A 24,239-nucleotide genomic window follows, 5' to 3' on the forward strand; every position below is an offset into this window, starting at 1 on the left:
GAAAAATCAACTTCTCGAACTACAACAACATTTTGAACGTTATGTCAGCATTTTACCTGTATTTGGATTCAACAGCGGGAAATATGATCTGAATCTCATCAAGTCTTATTTACTACCCTACCTCGTTCACGAGCGCGATATTCAACCAACGGTTATTAAAAAAACTAATCATTTTGTATCCTTTAAATTTGGCGATGTTCAGTTTCTCGATATTCTAAACATTCTTGGTGGAGCAACATCACTATATTTGTTCCTCAAAGCTTACAAGGCAAATGAGACCAAAGGATTTTTCCCTTATGAATGGTTCGACTCACCAAACAAAGTGGATGTAACTTTCCTACCCCATTACGAATGTTTCTTTAGTAAGTTGAGAGATCACAATCCCTTGGAAAAAGAATTTACGGATTTCACAAAATTGTTGAATAGTGGACTTTTACAACAGGAGGCTCTGAAAAAGAAGGTAGTGCCCCCCTCGGGATTCGACAACTACAATTACCTGGAAAGTGTGTGGGAGCACGAACAAATGACAACTTTTCAAGACTTTGTCAGGTGGTATAATAACAAAGATGTTGTCCCGACACTAGAAGTGATGCAGAAAATGATGGAATTCTATCATAACAAAGGGATTGATATGTTAAAACCGGGTTGCACACTACCTAATTTAGCAAATATTTGTCTAAACAAATCAACTAATAGCAAATTCTATCCTTTCGTTGAAGCAGACAAAGATTTACATGATAAAATACGCGAAGATATGACCGGTGGTCCCTCTATTGTGTTTACTAGAAAAGCAATTGTGGATCAAACCTACATTCGAAACACAGAAAAAATTTGCAAATCAATTGTGGGTATAGACGCCAGTCAACTTTACCCCTTCTCAATGTGTCAAGAAATGCCCACTGGGCTTTACACTAGATGGGAGTTTGATTCAGACTCTCAGAAGTTTAAAGCTAGACAAAATAAATCGAGGAAATTTGAGAACATGGTTATGTCGTACCTACAATCTCAGCGTCCTAACTGCACTATTGAAAGCTACTACACAACTGGAACTCAGAAAAAGATTGATTGTTTTAATGTAGAAGGATTTTGTGCTCACTGTAAAACTATTTTTGAAGCAATGGGTTGTTACTTTCACTTTTGTGCATGTCAGGAAGCAAGAGCAAGCATGTCAGAGGAAGAGACTCAGAAAGGATTAAAGAAACGGGAATACGATGAACTAAGGCGAGACTATTTGCGAAACAAAGGATATAAAGTTGTTGAGATATGGGAATGTAACTGGTGGGAAACTGTCAAAGGTGATGAATCTGTAAAAATTCACGTGAGAAACAATTTCCCATTCAAGCAACCTCTGACTCAAGAATCTCTACTTACAAAAATAAGAGAAGATAATTTATTTGGTTACGTTCAGTGTGATCTCGAAGTTCCAGATGGGTTGAAATACAAGTTCTCGAACTTTCCACCAATCTTTAAAAACTTTAATCTTAGTCGAGCAGATATTGGTGATTATATGAGGGATTATGCAATTGATAACGATTTACTCAAGCAACCGCAACGCATGTTAATTTCAAGCTTCAAGTTGGAGAATGGAACAGTCATAACACCATTACTCAACTTTTACCTTAGTCTTGGGCTAAAATGCACCAAAATTTATCGCTTCGTTCAGTACACACCCAAAAACTGCTTCAACAACTTTGTCCAATCGGTTTTTGATGCTAGAAGAGTTGGAGATGAAAATCCTGAATCAAGCGTTGTAGCAGAATCAATGAAATTGTTAGGGAATAGTTCCTATGGTTACCAAATCATGGATAGAAGCAGACATACAGAGACAAAATACTTGAATGATGAAAAGACACACAAAACTATCAATGGGAAATTGTTTAAGAGACTTAACGGTGTGTCAAAAGAACTATACAAAGTTGAACTTGAAAAATCAAAAATTGAGCACCGTGAACCGATAATAGTCGGCTTTTTATACTTCAGTACGCAAAATTGCGTATGTTGGAGCTTTATTACAATTTTTTTGATAAATTTTGCGATGTCGATACGTTCGAAGTGTTAGAAATGGACACTGACTCCTTATACTTAGCTCTAGCGCACGATAATTTGTACGATTGCATTCGTCCATCTAAAAAAGCAGATTGGGAAATTCTGAGGGAACACGATTGTCATGATTCTTTCAAAGCTGATGCTGTACAAAATTTCTTCCCTAGAACTTGTTGTGATAAACATAAAAAGCACGATAAGCGTGAACCAGGTCTGTTCAAGGAAGAATTTAGATGTACTGAAATGATTTGTCTCTGTAGCAAAACATATTGTCGCTACGATGCCAAATCGGATAAGTACAACTTCAGCAGCAAAGGACTGAACAAACGAACATTGGAAGAGACCGGAGATGGACCATTGGAAAAATATCGGCGAGTGATGGAAAAAATCATCAATTTAACATCTACAAATAGAGGATTTCGGACAATCAACCACTGCGTCGCTACCTATGAACAAACAAAGAAAGGACTCTCATATTTTTATCCTAAACGAAAAGTGTTATCTGATGGAATTCATACTGTACCCCTGAACTTGTAATTTATTGAATCAATTTTCGTATTGTGAGCGCTCTCTGTTGTGTTTAAAATTACCTATAATGTACTTGATTAATACTGTGTCTGTCTTTTTGTACCTTCATAATTCATTCTTTTAAAAATTTTCAATTTTCTCAATTTTAGTGGATATAACTGACCTTAATACATTGCGGCGGCTATACCTAATCTTAATACATTGCGGCGGCTATACCTAATCTTAATACATTGCGGCGGCTATACCTAATCTTAATACATTGCGGCGGCTATACCTAATCTTAATACATTGCGCTGGTTATACCAATAAACATGTTGAAATTTACTGCGAGGGGAATTATCCGTTAATTCCCGCTGCCTGTACAATTTCCCGCCTGTACAATTCCCGTGCGCGCTGCCTGTACAATTTCCTGCTTGGAAAGGCCAATGACCGGCTACCAAAAATGCGCGAGATCTACTCACACTATACTACTAATACCCTGGTCCCTATTCCTAATCTTAATACGTTGCGGCGGCTATTCCTAATCTTATTACGTTGCGGCGGCTATTCCTAATCTTAATACGTTGCGGCGGCTATTCCTAATCTTAATACGTTGCGGCGGCTATTCCTAATCTTAATACGTTGCGGCGGCTATTCCTAATCTTAATACGTGGCGCCCGCTAATCTTAATACGTGGCGCCGCTAATCTTAATACATGTACGCCGCCTATACCCTATGTTAATACATTAATGTAGACCCTCTCTCAAAAATTACTCCTATACCCTATCTTAATACATGGGGTCTACAACCCCCCCCCCCCCCCCCGGGGAGCCTTGCTCACCCTATTACTACTTACATTGTTCTAAACAGTTTGCAAAGTTTTTATATCAATTTTAAGTTGCGGGAACAACCAACTCGTTTTTGGTTGCAATAAGGACAAAATTCAGTGTTTTTCAAGTTTCACTTCTGACTTGATTGTTGCACAACATGCTCCAGGGAAAAGAGGGGGCCAACTAACACATCACAGACGTTTGACCAGATCGTCGAAGAGGGTGTCAGCCAAGTTGCCTAGAGAACCGTTTCGAGGAAAGGTCAAAAAAATGGGCTAATCAACGCAAATGCGTGCGAGAGCGGAGACAGGGCGAACGTACGTGCCCCAAGCCGTTTTTAAATTCGCTACACGGTGTTGTCCATCTCGTCCAGGGTAAACTTCGAGAACACGTCCAAGGGGCCAAATTCCAAGTGGAGTCATATCTTTGAGAACACAAACAATGTCATTGACTCAGAGTGGTGTTTGGTCACTATCGCTCCAATTGGAACTCTTTAACAGTGTCGGAAGATACTCCTTGACGAGTCGTTTGCAGAAATGGTTGACCATTCTTTGCTGCACGTTCTTCCAAGACTTGAAGCTGGCGGGATCTTGGCTGTCGAACGTTCCTGGTGGGAGAGAATTGGACAATCTGTTGGTCTAAAAATGGTTTGGCGTGAGGGGCATTTCATTTTCTGGAAGGTCAGCGACAATCGTTAGTAGTCTGGAGCTCAAAATAGTTTCGGTTTCGACCAAAAATGTCATGAACACATCCTGCGACAATCTTCTGGAGCCTAGAATGATCAAAATAGTGCGTTTCGCGGTCTTAAATTGGTTTTCAATCAAACAAAAAGCTATTTCTATCAATTTATCCAATCAGTATCATATAAATAAGAAGTAACAGAAAAATATTTTGATTTCAGAAAAATCAAAAAAATTAAGTTACATTTCTGACTACATATTCAATTGAATTGCCGAACAAACCACTAAACAAACCCTAAAACAAGTCATTGTCAGTCGGTTTGATAGTTTCACCTGTATAAGGAAGTAAACAGAAACTCATTAGGCACCACACTAAATATCAAAACTTTCATTTGACGAAAAGAACTATAATTTTAATTTCTTGGAAAAAACTTCCGAAACCTGAATTTTTGCAGAAGTCCTCGATCTCAGACGTTGCCGTCTGCGAAGTCCGTTTATCCCTATTGGTTTCAGACGTTACCGTCAGCAGTAGAGGAGTCTTCCAAGAAAACTGATTCCAATTGTCACCAGAAAATTTGATGTCCCTTTTTCCTACTTTCAATTTTTTTGAAAAGCAAACCTCAGACGTTATCTATCGGAGAGAGCTTTGAAAGATTAGTACGGCCAATGCATATCATAAATAACGAAGAGAGAGTGAAAAAGAGCAGATAAAGTCACACAGTTTAAAAAAAAACGAAAAAGTGTTTGCAAAACCCAAAAAAAGACAATATCCGAAAGAGTTCTAAAGTTTTCCACAATATAACTCGTCTCTGCAAATTTTTGTGCATTAGGTTGCCCTTCTGTAGCCCTTCTTGCATGAACGCATAGCATTTTTACAAATTTCTTATCTTTAGCCCTCACAACAACAACAAACTCCTAGAAAAAAAACAGATTTCAAAAGAAGTTCTACATTCGCAAAAAACTGTGAGAGGTATTTATTAATCAGTGTTTGCTTAGGGTTAGGAAGCTAAGAAAACGTTTCTTTGGTAGTTGCATAAGCTTTCTGGTTGGTATTTTATTCGTATTTGAGAGAAACAGACAAGTTTTTTTGAAGTTTTCAAGAATAAGGAGTTTAAAGTAACAAAAGTTTGAGTTCTGGTCTAATATTGGTTTAATTGCATATTTGTAGCAAAGCTTATGCTTCCTGTCAACCAGAGTAGCCTCACACACTAGTTAAAACAGTTAAAGTTAGCTATTTAAGCAAACCTTGTCTTTATTCAACAAAAACATGCAATTATTTAGGTCTGTTGAACGGAAGTCGGTTAAAGCGCGCGAACGTTCGGAAAAACTTTAGCGTTTTTTTAGTGCAAAAAGCTAGATTTAAAACACAAAACACATCCTAAGAAAATAGTTTTTGAGAACAACTGCGTCGCTGGTTTTTTGAACAAGAAGAAACTAGGATCATTAGCATTCAAACCTTAGACAACTTTTTTACATCAAAAATTTGCGTCGCTCTGGTTCTCAAAGCCGTTTTTCAGTGACAAGCTTCACCAACAGCATCAACAATCAGCCACAAAGATGTCGAAGCAGAACAGCGCTGAATGTCAGTTTGCCATTAATATGTTCAAAGCGACAGAAATGTCAAGGCAGAAAATGCTCCACCTCCTTGAGATAACTGTGGAGCAAAAAAAGAGTTTCCGATCATTGTCTTTGTTGATCAACAAAATCAAAGACCAGGAAACAGAACTCAAGAAAGTATCAGAAGAAGTGATGAGATAGCATCCACATCAAAGCACTGCATCATCAATATTGAATAGACAAACGACACTAATAACTCGCCTCAATAAACTGGAACTGCAAGTCGATCTGTTGGTCGATGATGGCTAGCTCAGTAAGTCTTGCAGTCGCATTAGAGATGGTGTCAGCGTGATCTCCAGTAGAAGAAACTCGTCTCGGCAATCAACACGTGCGCCTAGTGACAACAACGAACGAATCCAGCATCAGAGCGATATAAAAGAAATGCAGACCAGGAGTAACATCAATCAGCCGCCTCCAATACCACCACGGCAAAGGCTTCCATCAATGTTTCTACAACCATCTAATCAACCAGGACTTCAAATTCAACATGTGCTTGAAGCCCATCAAAGAAATCCTAAAAAAGAAGTTCATGAAAGTCTTCTAAAATCGAAAAATAAACTTGGAAACCAAACAAAAGCTCCGAATTCTTTTCCCTGCTTTGGCCAAGATACCAGCCAAGAAATCACATCTCCAAAAATCAGGGAAATTCGAAATTGTTTCCAATCTGGAGATTTCCGCAAAATTGAAACAGCTCAAATCAACTTGAGTGACAGCTCTAACACGTCGCAGAACCTTTTGCCTGCACTCTAAAATTTGAACCTTTCAAGTATAAAATGTAAGAAAAAGTAGATAAGGATTCAATTACATTGTTCTAGACAGTTTGCAAAGTTTTCATATCAGTTTTAATTTGCGCGAACAACCAACTCGTTTTTGGTTGCGATAAGGTCAAAAGTCAATCTTTTTTCAAGTTTCACTTCTGACTTGATTGTTGCACAACAACGGAGGTTATCAATTTTAATTTTTGTTTTTGCTGACAGTAACAAGATAGTTGTTGCTGCAAATACAAGTGCTAATATTCTTGTTTTTCTAAAATTGTCAGCCAACCGTTCTTGTTCAATGTTTCCAAGTTTTTCGTAATTTATCTGGATTGGTTTTGGTGCTAGTTTATGCTTGAATGTCTGAGGAAAGTCCAAAAAGTTTGCAGCACTGTTTACTATGCTCTCGTTGTGAGCACTATCTTAAGCAGAAATTATCAGAGGAGTTTTTATGGATGATAGTTCAAATTTTTCAAATCTTTATTCCATAGGTAAATGGAGATCCCTTCTATTCTCTAGAGCGACAAAAGATGCGTCACTTATCTCGATACGATGCCCCGAAAATTTCCGTAGATTGTTTTGACATGTGAGATAAATGTTTGAAATACTGAATGAGTAAAATAAAATATAAACATAATGCAAATAACTAATAGACTAATTAGAGTAAAGTGTGCATGCTGTATTTAAAAGTTAATAGAGTCTTCTCAATCTGCGACTGGTGGAGAATGTTGGAGAATTAACATTCTGAATTTTTTCTGGTGCAACATATATATATATATATATATATATATATATATATATATATATGTTTGTATACAAACCCATTCTTGTTTTCTTGTGCACTTGGCAAAAACAGCTTGTCCATTGAAGCTTATTCAGGAGTTCAAGGAAAGTTATTTTTTTAAAGAAATATGTAAATTACTTTGATCGAAGGTAGAAATAGCGGAGGAACCTTAATCACTTTTTGATAATTATTCTTTTAATATAACAATACAAAATTTAGTTGTTAGTGGACAGGTTTAGCCATTTGAACAGAATTTGTTTTTTAATCCAATTTTGCACTTTTTCTATTTTGCTGCAAGGTCTACGAGACATACAAAGATCGGAGTTTGCCTGAATGTAACATAACCTCAATAACGTCATCATTTTCAAAGTGTGCTCAAAAATGGCACTTTATAAGAGCTGTAAACGTGTTCAACCAAGGTTATTTGATATTGAAGACCACGCAGATTGCAAGAATTCAAAATTGTTCAAAATAGCACTAGAAACTATAACAAGTTGGTTTTTGCCTAATTGAAGTCAAATTGTCCGAAATATTTTCTAGTTTAAATTTTATACAACAAATGCATTCAATGAGTTTTGTAACTTCCTCTAGAAATAATTCTAATTACAGATGGAAAACAATGACTTGAACATCTGAGAGGAAGTTTCCATTTTTTGTCAATAATGGGATTCATTTCTAACACTCTGACTATTAACGAAGTGCTAATTAGACTTGGCAAAGTCAGTTAAAACCGGTAGAATAGTGCATACGCTATTACGTTTAAAATAAAGAAAAAGAGCAAAAAAAACTTGGTCGCCACCAAAAATCAATTTGAAAGGTCGTCTCAAGCATTAAAAAGTTGCTTCGAATGAGACAAGCATCATTCGAGAAGATTGTTCTTCAATCTCATTGTTACACAATCACAAGATGTTTTTAAATTTTAGCAACATTCCTGTCAATTCAGAAGGATTGCAAAATCAAGCTATTGCTAATATGTAGAAAGGAGTTAACTAATCAGGGGAAAACAACAAAATTTGCTCAACTATAAATTGCTCAATATTAAACCATTGTTGTGGTTTGTTATGCAAAGAGTCAGTTAATTGTAAAACAAAAGTTTGAGTAAAAGCTTTGAGTGCTTAACCTTTTAAAAAACCCATTTTTCTGCTACACAATAGTAAATCTTATGCATAATCTCTGTGATCTAAATCAACATTTTTAAAAAACTTTTATTTTAACGCGTGTAATCAGAAGCAAAATCTGATTTTAAAAGAATCGTGTTCAAAATTTTCCAGGCCATAAACTATACTGGCAAATCTTTAATTGAACAAGGAGGCTGGGTAATGTGCATTCGCAAACGATATTCCAACCCCGCTCATCCACGTTCTAATTTAATTGTCTACCAAATGAGGAAGAGTATGAAAACGTTCAGAAAATCACATATCTTTCAACAAACAATTCAATGAAATAATAATGATCTTTTAGAGGGCCGATGAGACTTGCCATCAATGAGAGTACTGAGCAAGACACACACAAACACAAATATTAGCAATCATTAATAACGACCAAAACTCGATGACTATATTAAAAAACCACTGAAAAACAAAATGAAAAAGGTATCAGACAAAAACTGATCTGAACAATTTGACCTGTTTTTCATTAGATGTTCGTTGGATAAAAGCTCTCTCAATATTGCGACTCGGTGATAGGCCGACAAAGAAGAGCAAAAAGAACAAACTTCGAAAAAACGTTTCTCTTTTTGAAAACAACCAAATTCAAATTGATTGAAACCACTTCGTAGAAACGAGACTCATTGAGAAGGCTAATTCATAGGCCATAGGAAGCAAGTGAGGCTTGTCGTTATCATTTGTTAATTTCCAAATCCGACAATTTACAGACTTTCAAATCCGCGGCATTTTATGTTTCTTCTTGCATATAATCAAAATGTCGTTCTGATAATCCTGTCCAAAAGTAACGCGCTGTTTTTTTAGATAACTGTAGTAGTGAACAACATAACTGCGAGAGATGATGGACTGGACCAAGACGGATGTAAGAGAAGGTAGATAAGGATTCGATTACATTGTTCTAGACAGTTTGCAAAGTTTCTATATCAATTTTAAGTTGCCGGAACAACCAACTCGTTTTTGGTTGCGATAGGGACAAAAGTCAATGTTTTTCAAGTTTCACTTCTGACCTGATTGTTGCACAACATGCTCCAGGGGAAAGAGGGGGCCAACTAACACATCACAGACGTTTGACCAGATCGTCAAAGAGGGTGTAAGCCAAGTTGCCTAGGGAACCGTTTCGAAAAAAGGTCAAGAAAAAATGGGCTAATCAACGCAAACGCGTGCAAGAACGGAGACGGGGCGAACGTACGTGCCCTAAGGCGTTTTTAAGTTCACTACACGGTGTTGTCCATCTCGTCCAGGGTAAACTTCGAGAACACGTCCAAGGGTCCAAATTCCACGTGGAGTCATATCTTTGAGAATCTAAACAATGTCATTGACTCAGAGTAGTGTTTTGTCACTATCGCTCCATTTGGAACTCTTTAACAGTGTCGGAAGATACCCCTTGACGAGTCGTTTGCAGAAATGGTTGACCATTCTTTGCTGCACATTCTTCCAAGACTTGAAGCTGGCAGGATCTTGGCGGTCCAACGTTCCTGGTGGGAGAGAATTGAACAATCTGTTGGTCTGAAAATGGTTTGGCGTGAGGGGCATTTCTTTTTCTGGAAGGTCAGCTACAATCTTTAGTAGTCTGGAGTTCAAAATAGTTTCGGTCTCGACCAAAAGTATCCTGAACACATCCTGCGACAATCTTCTGGAGCCTAGAATGATCAATAGAGTGCGTTCCGCGGTCTTGAATTGGTTTGATATCAAACAGAAAGCTATTTCCATCGATTTATCCAATCAGTATCATATAAATAAGAAATAACAGAAAAAGTTTTTGATTTCAGAAAATTCAAAAAACACAAGTTACATTTCTGACTACATATTCAATTGAATTGCCAAATAAACCACTAAACAAACCCCTAAAACAAGTCATTGTTAGTCGGTTTGATAGTTTCACCTGTATAGAGAAGTAAACAGAAAGTCACAAGGCGCCACACAAAAAATCAAAATTTTATATTGACAAAAAGAACTACAATTTTAATTTCTTGGAAAAAACTTCCGAAAGCTGATTTTTTGCAGAAGTCCTTAATCTTAGACGTTGCCGTCTGCGAAGTCCGTTTATCCCTATTGGTTTCAGACGTTACCATCGGCAGTAGAGGAGTCTTCCAAGAAAATTGATTCCAATAGTTACCAGAAAATTTGATGTCCTTTTTTCCTACTTTCAATTTTTTTGAAAGGCAGATCTCAGACGTTATTTATCGGAGAGAGCTTTGAAAGTTTAGTACAGTCAATGCATATTATAAATAACGAAGAGAAAGTGAAAAAAAGAGCAGATAAAGTCACACAGTTTTTAAAAAAAAACGAAAAGGTGTTTGCAAAACACAAAAAAAAGACAATATCCGAAAGAGTTCTAAAGTTTTCCACAATATGACTCGTCTTTGCAAATATTTGTGCATTCGGTAGCCCTTCTGTAGCCCTTCTTGCCTGAACGCATCGCATTTTTACAAAGTTCTTAATTTAGTCCTCACGACAACAACAAACACCTAGAAAAAAAACAGATTTCAAAAAAAATTCTATATTCGCAAAAAACTGTGAGAGGTATTTATAAATCATAGTGTTTGGTTAGAGTTAGGAAGCTAAGAAAACGTTTCTTTGTTAGTTTCATAAGCTTTCTGGTTGGAATTTTATTCGTATTTGAGAGAAACAGACAAGTTTTTCCGAAGTTTTCAAGAAAAAAGATCTTAAAGTAACAAAAGTTTGAGTTCTGGTCTAATATTGGTTCAATTGCATATTTGTAGCAAAACCTATGTTTCCTGTCAACCAGAGTAGCCTTACACACTAGTTAAAACAGTTAAAATTAGCTATTTAAGCAAACCTTGTCTTTTTTCAACAAAAACATGCAATTTTTTAGGTCTGCTGAACGGAAGTCGATTAAAGCGCGCGAACGTTCGAAAAAACTTTAGGTTTTTTTTTAGTGCAAAAAGCTAGATTTAAAACACAAAACACATCCTAGGAAATCAGTTTTTGTGAACAACTGCGTCGCTGGTTTTTTTGAACAAGAAGAAACTAGGATCATTAGCATTCAAACCTTAGACAACTTTTTTACATCAAAAATGTGCGTCGCTCTGGTTCTCAAAGCCGTTTTTCAGTGACAAGCTTCACCAACAGCATCAACAATCAGCCACAAAGATGTCGAAGCAGAGCAGCGCTGAATGTCAGTTTGCCATCAATATGTTCAAAGCGACAGAAATGTCAAGGCAGAAAATGCCCGACCTCCTTGAGATAACTGTGGAGCAAAAAAGAGTTTCCGATCATTGTCTTTGTTGATCAACAAAATCAAAGGCCAGGAAACAGAACTCAAGAAAGTATCAGAGGAAGTGATGAGATAGCATCCACATCAAAGCACTGCATCATCAATATTGAATAGACAAACGACACCAATAACTCGCCTCAATAAACTGGAACTGCAAGTCGATCTGTTGGTCGATGATGGCTAGCTCAGTCAACCTTGCAGTCGAATTAGAGATGATGTCAGCGTGATCTCCAGTATAAGAAACTTGTCTCGGCAATCAACACCTGCGCCTAGTGACAACAACGAACGATTCGAGCATCAGAGCGAAATAGACGAAATGCATACCAGGAGTAACATCAATCAGCCGCCTCCAATACCACCACGGCCAAGGCATCCGTCAATGTTTCTACAACCATCTAATCAACCAGGACTTCAAATTCAACATGTGCTTGAAGCCCATCAAAGAAATCCTAAAAAAGAAGTTCGTGAAAGTCTTCTAAAATAAAAAAAAACTTGGAAACCAAACAAATGCTCCGAATCCTTTTCCCTGCTTTGGCAAAGATACCAGCCAAGAAATCACAGCTCCAAAAAATCAGGAAAATTCGAAATTGTCTCCAATGTGGAGATTTCCGCAAAATTGAAACAGCTCAAATCAACTTGAGTGACAGCTTTAACACGTCGCAGAACCTTTTTCCTCCAGTCCAAAATTTGAACCTTTCAAGTATAAAATGTAAGAGAATGTAGATAAGGATTCAATTATATTGTTCTAGACAGTTTGCAACGTTTTTATGTCAGTTTTAATTTGCGGGAACAACCAACTCGTTTTTGGTTGCGATAAGGACAAAAGTCAATCTTTTTTCAAGTTTCACTTCTGACTTGATTGTTGCACAACAACGGACGTTATCAATTTTAATTTTTGTTTTTGCTGACAGTAACAAGATAGTTGTTGCTGCAAATACAAGTGCTAATATTCTTGTTTTTCTAAAATTGTCAGCCAACCGTTCTTGTTTAATTTTTGCAAGTTTTTCGTAATTTATCTGGATTAGTTTTGGTGCTAGTTTATGCTTGATTGTCTGAGGAAAGTCCAAAGTTTGCAACACTGTTTACTAATCTTTCGTTGTGAGCACTATCTTAAGCAGAAATTATCAAAGGAGTTTTTATGGATGATAGTTCAAATTTTTCAAATCTTTATTCCATAGGTAAATGGTGATCCCTTCTATTCTCTAGAGCAACAAAAGATGCGTCTCTTATCTCGATACGATGCCCCGAAATTTTCCGTAGACTGTTTTGACATGTGAGATAAAAGTTTGAAATACTGAATGAGTTGAATAAAATTTAAACATAAAGCAAATAACTATTAGACTGATTAGAGTAAAGTGTGCATGTTGTATTTAAAAGTTAATAGAGTCTTCTCAATCTGCGACTGGTGGAGAATGTTGGAGAATTAACATTCTGAATTTTTTCTGGTGCAACATATATATATATATATATATATATATATATATATACATATATATATATAAATACATACATATATATATATATATATATATATATATATATATATATATATATATTTACAAACCCATTCTTGTTTTCTTGTGCACTTGGCAAAAACAGCTTGTCCATTGAAGCTTAATCGGGAGTTCAAGGAAAGTTATTTTTTTTAAAGAAATATGTAAATTTTTTTAACAAGTTGGTTTTTGCCTAATTGAAGTCAAATTGTCCAAAATATTTTGTAGTTTAAATTTTATACAACAAATGCATTCAATGAGTTTTGTAACTTCCTCTAGAAATAATTCTAATTACAGATGGAAAACAATGTCATGAACATCTGAGAGGAAGTTTCCATTTATTGTCAATAATGGGAATCATTTCTAACACTCTGACTATTAACGCAGTGCTAATTAGACTTGGCAAAGTCAGTTAAAAGCGGTAGAATATTGCATACGCTATTACGTTTAAAATAAAGAAAAAGAGCAAAAAAAACTTGGTCGCCACCAAAAATCAATTTGAAGGGTCGTCTGAAGCAATAAAAAGTTGCTTCGAATGAGACAAGCATCATTCGAGAAGATTGTTCTTCAATCTCATTGTTACACAATCACAAGATGTTTTTAAATTTTAGCAACATTCCTGTCAATTCAGAAGGATTGCAAAATCAAGCTATTGCTAATATGTAGAAAAGAGTTAACTAATCAGGGGAAACAACAAAATTTGCTCAACTATAAATTGCTCAATATTAAACTATTGTTGTGGTTTGTTATGCAAAGAGTCAGTTAATTGTAAAACAAAAGTTTGAGTAAAACTTTGAGTGCATAACCTTTTAAAAAGCCAATTTTTCTCCTACACAATAGTAAATCTTATGCATAATCTCTGTGATCTAAATCAACATTTTTAAAAAACTTTTATTTTAACGCGTGTAATCAGAAGCAAAATCTCATTTTAAAAGAATCGTGTTCAAAATTTTCCAGGCCATAAACTATACTGGCAAATCTTTGGCAAAACAAGGAGGCTCGGTAATGTGCGTTCGCAAACGATATTCCAACCCCGCTCATCCACGGTCTAATTTAATTGTCTACCAAATGAGGAAGAGTATGGAAACGTTCAGAAAATCACATATCTTTCAACAAACAATTCAATGAAATAATAATACTCTATTAGAGAGCCGATGAGATTTGCCGTCAATGAGAGTACTGAACAAGACACACACAAACACAAATATTAGCAATCAATAATAACGACAAAACTCGATGACTATATTAAAAAATCACTGAAAAACAAAATGAAAAAGGTATCAGACAAAAACTGATCTGAATAAGTCGACCTGTTTTTCATTAGATGTTCATTGGATAAAAGACCTCTCAATATTGCGACTCGGTGATAGGCCGACAAAGAAGAGCGAAAAGAATAAACTTCGAAAATACGTTTCTCTTTTTGAAAACAACCAAATTCAAATTGATTGAAACCACTTCGTATAAACGAGACTCATTGAGAAGGCTAATTCAAAGGCCATAGGAAGCAATTGAGGCTTGTATTTATTCTTGATACGTCGGAAAACCGAAAAAATAACTGCAAAAACGAAACAGAAAAACAATTGAATTTACAAGAAAGCGGTGCCGCAACCGTTGAAAACATAGACTATTCATTGAAAACATTAAACTTCGTTAATTTTAAATTTTTTCCTAGCCAATTTAGCTAACCAAAGAGTTTGAGAATGCGGAAAGGAAACAAAAAATCCTTTAATAGGCAGATATCCAAAAATCAAAGTTTTCTGATAAAAATGCGTAGTATCAAAGCCAATAACCATTTAGTTGATAAAAAAACTATTAAAAAGGTTGAATTTGGGTTTATTGAAAAAAAAGGCGGCCTGATGTTATAGAGAACCAACTACCAAATTGGAAGAAGTAAGATAAAGTGACAAAGCTCACAAATCGCCTCACTTTTTTAAAAAGTATCTCCAAAAATTCAACTTAAAACAACAGATATATTTGCATCCGGTTAGGAAACCAGTTGTGCTTGTTATAATTTAGACCAATTTATAAGACGACAAAAAAAGACAAATACGGTCAGAGCACAAAATTTCACAAACAATTTGTCGGAGCCAAAGTTTTGAAGCCATCATATCTATTTGTTTCAATTGTGTTTTTTAGCTGAAGGATTTTTTTGGAAAAGACAACACCGGAACCACAAATATTGACCATTATCGAAAACTTGCAAAATTCTTATGAAAAGCCATTTTTAAGCTGTATAGACCTCTGTCAAAGCATAATCAACAACACAGCAAAACTATTGCTTAGGGCAAAAAAATTCATTAGTTCTGTCTATAATAAAATTTATTTACTTGTTGACAAAAAAAAACAAAAAATGGGAATAACAAAAACATTTTCTCTAACAAAATTAATTGAAATTCATTAAAATCATTAGCTCTAAACCGAAATCAAGAAATAGATTCAAATAGCACATATAGATGCATTTAAGGCTTTTGATTGATAGGCCCTGACAAAACAAAAGGAACAACATTTACAGGCAAAGTTTTGTGAGAAAACGGCTTCACAGTCGTTAAAACTATCAACTATCAACGAAAGTCAATGAAATTGTTTTTTTTGTGCAAATGTGTGCTCTCTTTAACATGATTTGTTGGAAAGGGGGCAAATAACTACCTCAAATAGAGGTAATTATGCAAAAATTTACAAATCTTTTACAAAATATCGTTGTAAGAAAGCCAAGAAACCATTACTTAAAAATGAAACTATTATGAGTGTTTTCTCCTTCATTTGAAATACTTTTTGCCCTGAATAAAATAAGACTAAATTACATGTGGACAGATATAAAATTAAGAAATGACAAATTTGAAAATTTCACTGACATTCTCCTAAAACAAACATATTCAAAATCATACGAGGCATTACATAACAAGTAAAGGCATTGTACAGGATCATCCGCAACTCCCTAAGTACAAAATTGAATTTTTATTTAATCAGATAAAGTCATGAGGCTGCAAATGGACTGACAAATGAATGCAAAACAAAAAGAAATCATTTAAACTTTAAGAAAATAAATGAGCCATACAAAAGCCATAAAAGCTGTGAGCTTTTCTCAGAAGACAAACTATTTTTTCATATGACCTTGTTTTTTAAATCGGATCTTTCATTGATTGGTCCGTGATTTGAAATCATTCTCGTCAGTAATCAACATAAAAAAACAAAATTGCAAAAAAAGTCTTTGAAAAAGACCGCGCCCTAATATAACTCGAATAATTATTGATTGTAAGAATCTAGGATGAGCATTTTTCCGCGCGTCCAACAAAAACAATTAATATTTCCATAGCAGTGCAAAATAGACATTTCAGTAAACCACAAATAAATAACACATTTTGCATGATTGTTAGTTTTATTTTTCAAAAAACCGACAAAAATTTAATTCTGGAAAACTCATATAGGACGCGAATTTATGGCTACCCGTTTTCAAGTTCTCAAAGATTGTGGCAATAGATGTTAGGTCTCTATTTCCTGCAAATTTAAACGAAGTAGGATACAAACGCGTATTTGGAGCCTTTTTTGAAAAAAAGTCCAAAGTCAATAAAATTAGCGAAAATTTTATTCAAAAAACTCGGATAAAACAATCTGGCAAGCCTTCTCTATCCTTAACCGTAAAAAACAATAACATTGTTTTGAAAAATATTAGCAAGTGTTCGCTGAATTGGGGAAAATTTGTTCAAAAATCACGGAAAATGTGAATAAAAACAACGGAATTCACTACCTTTTGTCTGAACAAAAGAAATCTTTGAGTACATAGTTCCTCCCCCACAAGTTGGTCAAAATAATTATAAAAAACTGGTTTTAGATATTCACCAAGAGTTTTTATTGGCCATACAAAAAACAGTAAAAAAAATTATCGAAAGTATTTAACAGGACGCACAGTCTAATCTACCTTAGCAATATCAGGCAATAAATGTGAATAGAATCAGCAATTCTTGAAATATTAAAAAAAATAGATCTTCTTGAAATTAGAGCAACTAAGTTAGAGCACCTGAAATAATTAGACCACCTAAAGTTACACAAATTTACAGATGGATAGAAAAACTTGTTTCGTTTTTACTTCTAGACCGATAATTTCAGTATTCGTTATTATTTTCTGATAATCTCACTTTCAAAACTAATCTACCAAAAGTTTTGAAATTAACTGAATCATTTCATGACGACCAGGAAACTATACAAAATACGTGACTACATGATTACCAGCCACTTTTTAGGGTGCGCTGTAAGCAGACTACCCTAAACAAGTTTTGAGCACAAATTATTAAATTTAAATTCATGCAGAAATCAGTTCTGGTCACTAGCCCGTCAAAATAATTGAACATTTTTCACTCTGAGAGAACATGGCAGAAAAGATCAATTGGGTAATTTTATTTTACAGAACTATCAAACATATTGACAAACAATTATCATACAATTTTTACAACACAATTTTTACAATAATGGAAGATTCTTCGATTATTTAGGATGAGATCTGGATGAGGTTACTGCCGATGAAAATGATTCGCGAAGTCTATGCAATTTGTTGAAGTATCTCTGTTGATGTAATTCATTCACGTTAATTTCCTTGTTCATTTCTGATATTTCATACACTTCCCTAAGTGGTGGGTTTAAGCCAGTCTGGGTCACTGTCGTTTGTCATTGTCGACATCGGTCTGGAATAATACAAAAAAAGTCGATTGCAATTGAACGAATTTAAAAGCATCTCGTTTATTTAGAAAGCCGAATATTTTTGATGATCGTTAAAGAAACAAATTCTGCATTCACAACGGAATGTTTCGGGAATTAATAACGTTCGAATAACATTACACAATGGATCAGATTTCTTACCCTTTGGACAAAATTTTTATTTTTAATAATCCGACACCACTAATTAACTTTTATGAACAAACTAATCCGTGGTTTGCGAAGGCAGTGAAGGGTGAGGAGGGGGGGGGGGTGATAAAGGTTCGTACCTGACTGTCTTTGGGTGCATGTCGTGGTCAACAAACTTCCTCAGGATCTCATCAGGGTCACTCACTGAGTAGTCATCGCCATCTGTGAGAACAACAAACAAACAAAATATCGTAAGTAATAAACACCAGAAAAATATTATATTGACAAAATCAAGCATATAAAACGAGGCTTAATTGATCCAAGAGCGGTCACTGAAAATGTGTGTGAGTGTTCTTGGAATTTGGCCCAATTTATTTTCGTACTTCAGCGTCTTTCGGTCCAAAATGTTATACATATTGAATGTGGGGTCCAAATAGGAACGTGAAGGTTGGTGGACGGAGGAGTGTTGGAGGGGGCTGACTGATGGGGGTGAAACACTTCTAAGATTACGAACCACACTTCAAACCATGAAATTGCCTCCTCATAACAGTTTCAGCGAATCACATACTTCAATACTAGAAAAACCTGAGACTCTAAGAGAGCTGCTCGGCCACTTAATGCTCTTCACGCTTTAGCTGTTTATCACCTTTTTGAGGACGAAACATTAACATGGTCAGACGAAAAAATCGGTCACGGGAAAAATTGCAAACAAGAGACCACCGGTTTAATATAATTGCCGAAAACTTTGTTCGAGAGCAGTTAATAAAAGAAAAAAAATAAACCACACAAAAACCGCTGGAAATAATTGGAAACTATGCCTCTGGGTGGAATAATTATCAAACACTAATAACTGAAACTTAAAATACGCACCTTATCTAAACATGAGACCGCGAAATTCACAACCAATTTGTTTAAGGACATTGACATTAGAACCTCTTAAAATAAATTCTCTCCAAAAGCTACAATACAGCAAACTTTCAGTTAAATGCAATATCTTTTAACCTATCAGCTATCGGGAGCCAAATATAAAATGTAAAGACAAATTATTTGCGATAGAAAATAAACAAAACGAAAACCCCCGGTTTGCTGTTTTTTAATGGTTTTTCAAATACATAACTTAAGCATATAATCAAGATCACTCCTCTAAAATATCCACGAGTTCGATTAAGCTTTAAATATTCCTTGCTGTAGACCGAACTCCATTTTAGCGTCAAACGATGACAAATAATTGTCGACAGCAATTGCTTTTAAACGTCTCCAGTGGTGCTGGCTTCGAGTGTAACTACATTGATCTTAGTGAAGCTAGACTCAGTGGGTGAGAGTGGAGGGGTAAAAATTGAAGTGGAGGTCCAAACCTATCAAATAACTTATTTATTTCATGTCTCTTCTCATTTAAAAATTCATGCCTCTTCGGCTGTTTCGCTGAATCGCAACGATAAAGACTAGTCATAATCTCTAAAAAAACGGCACTGTCAGTTAATGACTTCAATCTTTACCAGTTTATCTCTTTTCTACGGATGGATGAAAATTGAAATCGGCTAGACGAAAAACCATAACGCTAACAAAATGCATCAAAAGAGACCAACAGGATCTAAATAATTGTCACAAACATTGTTTGAGAGAAATTAAAAAACTCAATGAACAGATTGGGAAGAAGGCTAAAGAGTTCTAAACTAACTAGAGTTCTGAGTGACTAATTAGAGAAATGTTTCTGTGATATGTAGTGTCTAAATGAGATGATTAAAACTCACACGTTTGAACAGACTCGTCAGAAGTCAAGTCGCGGAAAGATGTATGAAATATCTGCATAACATCAATCACATCAATTTCAATCACTCTTTGGAGAGTAGTTATTATGTCTACTTCATGAGTTCGATGCAAGCCTAGTGAGAGAGACGCCACATCTTTTATGGAGCCCAATTATCGTAATTCACCATTTCTAGAATTTTACCGTTTGTAAACCCGCCCCGTCTTAGTGGCTGCATGATTTTCAACCCCAGGATCACGTGAAATAATGACAAAAGAGAAACGATACAACTGATTGACGACTGTGAACTAACCATTAGAGTGGTCCAGTTTCTTCAGTCTCTCTTTGTTCTTCCTGGCCACTGCGTCCACATCGAAAGAGAAGTTGGATGCCAGAGAGAGCGAGTCTGGATTGGGTAACTGTCTCTGCTGCAGGTAGTCGTCTTTTGAGAAACTTTTCTCAGCCTAAAATGAAACTATTTTTGTCTTGTGGTTTTATGATTACTCTCGTTTCTATTCTAAAGCATGTTAATGTTTCTTAATATATCTTAAAAAGATACTCTGTTGGAGTAACAGTTATCGGGTGTTGTTTTGAACAAGATTTTTATACTTTCCCGCTCTAAGACTGAATTCAAATAACCAACTGTTTTTAACCGAGCATCCAAATATAATAATTCGCAGAATACTTGGGATACATTTATACATTCATAATCAAAATTTCAGCCAATCAGATTTTCTCATGAATAGATTCATGACAGGTTTCTTTATGTAAAAGTATCCATCGAAAAACTCTCTTCCGATGGAATCATAATTTATAACATCTCTTCTGCTTCACTCTTAAATGAATCGATGCATGTTCACGTGTCTGTAAAAAGACAACAAACAGACCAATTTCTAGTTTTCGATCCGTTCTGCTGGATGTTCCTTTTTAGTATTTTCCTTTCTAATCATCTGGCCACAGAAGGTTCGTCCCAAGCTTAAAATCAATTTGAATTAAAAAATATATTTAACAAAGATTAACTATGGACTTCTTTCTCAGTTTTTTAATAAGTTTTTATGACGTCAGGCGCAAAATAAACAACCTAGTTGCCCCTTTTAGTCTTTCTGGGGGTAGGGGAAGTTTCGATTTCAGCCTAAGGTAACTCTAGGAGGTCAATTGCTCTTTAGTGCGCGGGGCTATGGTATTAGTAGCGGCTTCAAATGGTATACAATTAGCTCAGTGTAGTTCAATACAAAAATATAATTCGCGCTTTTCAGATAACGGTTAATTGCCAAAGGCCGCAAATTGAGTTAAGCAGCCTAAAATTTTGGAACTATTTTAATAACGTTAAACTAAAGAAGTCAAGTGAAAATGGTCAATCAAAAAATCAAATCAACAGGAAAACAATAGTAGAGGCATAGGACAATTTAGATGAAATATAGATTTAAAACTAAAAAAAACACATTGGAGTCGACTTGACAACGTTGTGGCACACGGTTCAATAAGTGCTCTACGGGGGATATGAACAATACTTAGCATGTGGAGAAATACACTTCGCAATATTAGCAATATTTCGCTGGTACATTTCACATTAAATTCTTCTCGCTGTAGTCATTCATGCACACATGTACAATCAGATTTCACATTTTACTCGTGAATTATACTTCAGTTTTCCCATTGCTAAAGTTGTTAATCCTTTCAGAGTCCCGAACATAAGTGTAGTTTACAAGGGTAATTAGGAACAATTGTAAAAAGATAGGCTCTTATCTTTAATTACATAAGAGTGCAAATTGGCACAAATTTGCTCTCCTCGCATGATGTCAAGTAGGTTGTAATGTAGAACAAAGAAATGACCAGTAAAGTCAAATCGGTAAAAAAAAAAGTGGGAACAGTCATAAGACACAATTCACGAATGTGCACATTAGATATCCAAGAGATCAGATACCATTCCACGCGACGTTTTTTAATAACAACTACTTCTAACCTATGAAAAAACTGGTCAAAAAAGCCAAGCTGAAGAGAAAAAATCAGTAACTCAAGTTGACAAGAGGTGGTGCAAAATTCATTGAAACAAAAACATTGGCTGCAAATAATCAAATCACTAAATCAAAGAACAGTTATAACCATAAAGTAATCAAGAGCAATAACTCTAGCATGAACATAGCCGGCAGATTGCCGGAATAGCTGAGAAAGAATAGACCTGCGTGCCATATAATAGAGATAGAAACAGATACAGATCTAACTTGAAAAAAATCGACGCCGCTCAAAAAACTAGGTAAAAAACATTAAACGATAAAATAATCAAGCTTGTTAAAATTCATTCCGCAGAAGCCTCTTATTAAGGACCTTTACTGCGCATATGAGTTCCTTTGACCTTAAATAAATTCAAAATAAAATTAAGTTTTCAAGTGCAAAAGTCATCTTATTGAAAATCAAATCCGGTAAATAACCTAAAAACTTTTGGTAAAGCGAGTGAGAAATGACGTCACGAGCGCAAATGCCGTTAGTGAGAGGAAGATGTCATTCACAAAATTTGACATTTTCAGCGGTGTGAGCAAATGTAAAACGAAAAAAGACCGGCAGACGACGAAACAAAAAACATAGCCGGAAGAACTCCGGAAGCGACTCGAAGCGGCAAAACCTCACAAAAAACAGTAATTGCAGCTGAATCCATTACCTTCTGTATTAAACTAATAACTAATTAGCTCCCCAGGTTTGATCTAAAAATTGGTGAAAGTTCAACCACTGTCACCAAGAGAAACAAACTGCATCAAAATTTTATATTAACGAAAACGTTTGTTAACGTTGAAAAAGTCCGCAGTAATTAAGATGATCAAAATACTGATTAGCTTAAAAAGTTGACAGAGCTATCAATTGCCCTAAAAAAACTCAAGATTCTAATCTCAAAAAGATCGCGAAAGCAAACGGCAGAATATAATCTTAGAAACTAAGTTATATTCTTCTAAAAATAATGCTCCAATTTAAGAATCAGATAACCACTATAATTAGATTTCTAGTCACTGCAAATCAGACAAAAACAACGTATACTTCTTTCTTGTTGTATATATAAGCTAGACAACATGATTTCATACCAATTCAAAAGTTAAAATAATCATAAAAAAGACATAAGCAACAGAGTAATATTCAAAGGCAAGAATTTGTTTGAAAACAATTTGAAGGCCGGAGGAAAGTTGCAATAGATAGTAAAAAGTGGAATTTTTGGAAAACGCTTTCTAGCAAACTCTCAGTACTGCCTTGTATTGAATGAAATAAATTGCAAACCAAAGAAACAACAAAAATCTACGAAAAAGCTGAAATCATTCAACTTTTTAACAACTGAGAGAAAAAAACCAATATAAATGTAGGTTGCAGGAGACGATTTATAATGTAAAGAATATGGATACAATGTACGGAACACAGTAACAGAGACTAATTCTTGATTTTTGAAAGTTAAAAATCAAGTTAAAAAATCAACAAAAACGAATACATTTCATTGTTCAACTTTGAGACATAGAAAAGACAACGAGTCATCCGAGACAAAGACCCATTCTCCTGAAAAGAAAAAAAAGCGGTATTCAAATATACGAAACATTGAAATAATTTGCAAAAAAAATGGTCAAAAAAATTTCAAGACTGCATTTATGAAAAAAATTAACCGTTTTTCAAAAACTTGACGCTAAAAAATGATTGAAGTTTCATTGAAACAAAATGAAAGTCCCTCGTGTTTCAGAAAAGGACTATTTCTAGTAATTAAAACCAAAAAACAAACAAAAAACTGAGAAAAATTGGAAAAAACTACCAAAATCGGGTAAGCATATGTACAATTTTATAAAAAACAAACTTCTATCGGGGTAGAAAGAGGAGCTGAGTATATGAATTATCAATGGCAAGTTGCTATATTAACTGACTTTTGACAAAAAGACGGCTGAAAGATCCAAAAATGAAGAAAAAATGAAGAACTTGATTGAAAAAAAGCCGAAAATTAACAAAAAAATCAAGAAATATGAGTCATTTTTGAACTTGAAACGAATTTTCAGGCTCTGCAAAACACTGTGGTATCAATTTCCAAGCTTTACATTTCAATATAACATCGAGTAAAAAATATTTATACAAAAACCAAATTACAACCGAAAAAACTGGGCTACTTAGACGAAAAAACGGCTAAAAACGGTTATCTAGATGTGCCATTCCGTCAAAAATTACTTTTCATAGTCGAAAAGTCATTCACTAAAAGCAGCGCATGATCAAAAAACTTCTCTCGCTCAGAAAAAATTAGTTCACACGGCAATTTTTCTCAGGTCAAAACAGCGTCTTTCGCTTTTAGGTCAAAACAGCGTCTGGACGAATAGTACTTCCGGTATAAAAAAAAACTTAAGAAAACCAATACTCCTCTTCGAGTCGTAAAAACCAAGAACATCGCAATATAGCTCCGCTCAGCTTACAGCTTCGCAGCTATGAAAACGCGTGTAAAACTGAAAAAGTGGTATCCGCATAATTGATACTAACAGAAACATATTGAGCATCACTGATAAACAAATATACAAGGTTTAAACTTGAAAAATGATCT

At 35.1% G+C, this 24,239-nt stretch overlaps 1 protein-coding gene across 1 annotated transcript in view; it reads right to left on the bottom strand.

The window, feature by feature from the left end:
- Positions 1-17,487: 17,487 nt before the first annotated feature.
- Positions 17,488-24,239, bottom strand: part of LOC142344307 (uncharacterized) — a 106,958-nt gene continuing 100,206 nt past the window's right edge. Inside the window, exons 36-38 of the mRNA XM_075395895.1 lie at positions 20,007-20,157; positions 18,087-18,168; positions 17,488-17,786 (exon numbers count right to left, since the gene is read on the bottom strand). Coding sequence (XP_075252010.1) covers positions 17,729-17,786; positions 18,087-18,168; positions 20,007-20,157 — 291 coding nt within the window. The 3' untranslated portion in view covers positions 17,488-17,728. The remainder of the gene's footprint in view (positions 17,787-18,086; positions 18,169-20,006; positions 20,158-24,239) is intronic.

Source organism: Convolutriloba macropyga, chromosome 8, assembly GCF_964194025.1.
Source record: "Convolutriloba macropyga chromosome 8, txConMacr16.3, whole genome shotgun sequence".
NCBI lineage: Eukaryota > Metazoa > Xenacoelomorpha > Acoela > Convolutidae > Convolutriloba > Convolutriloba macropyga.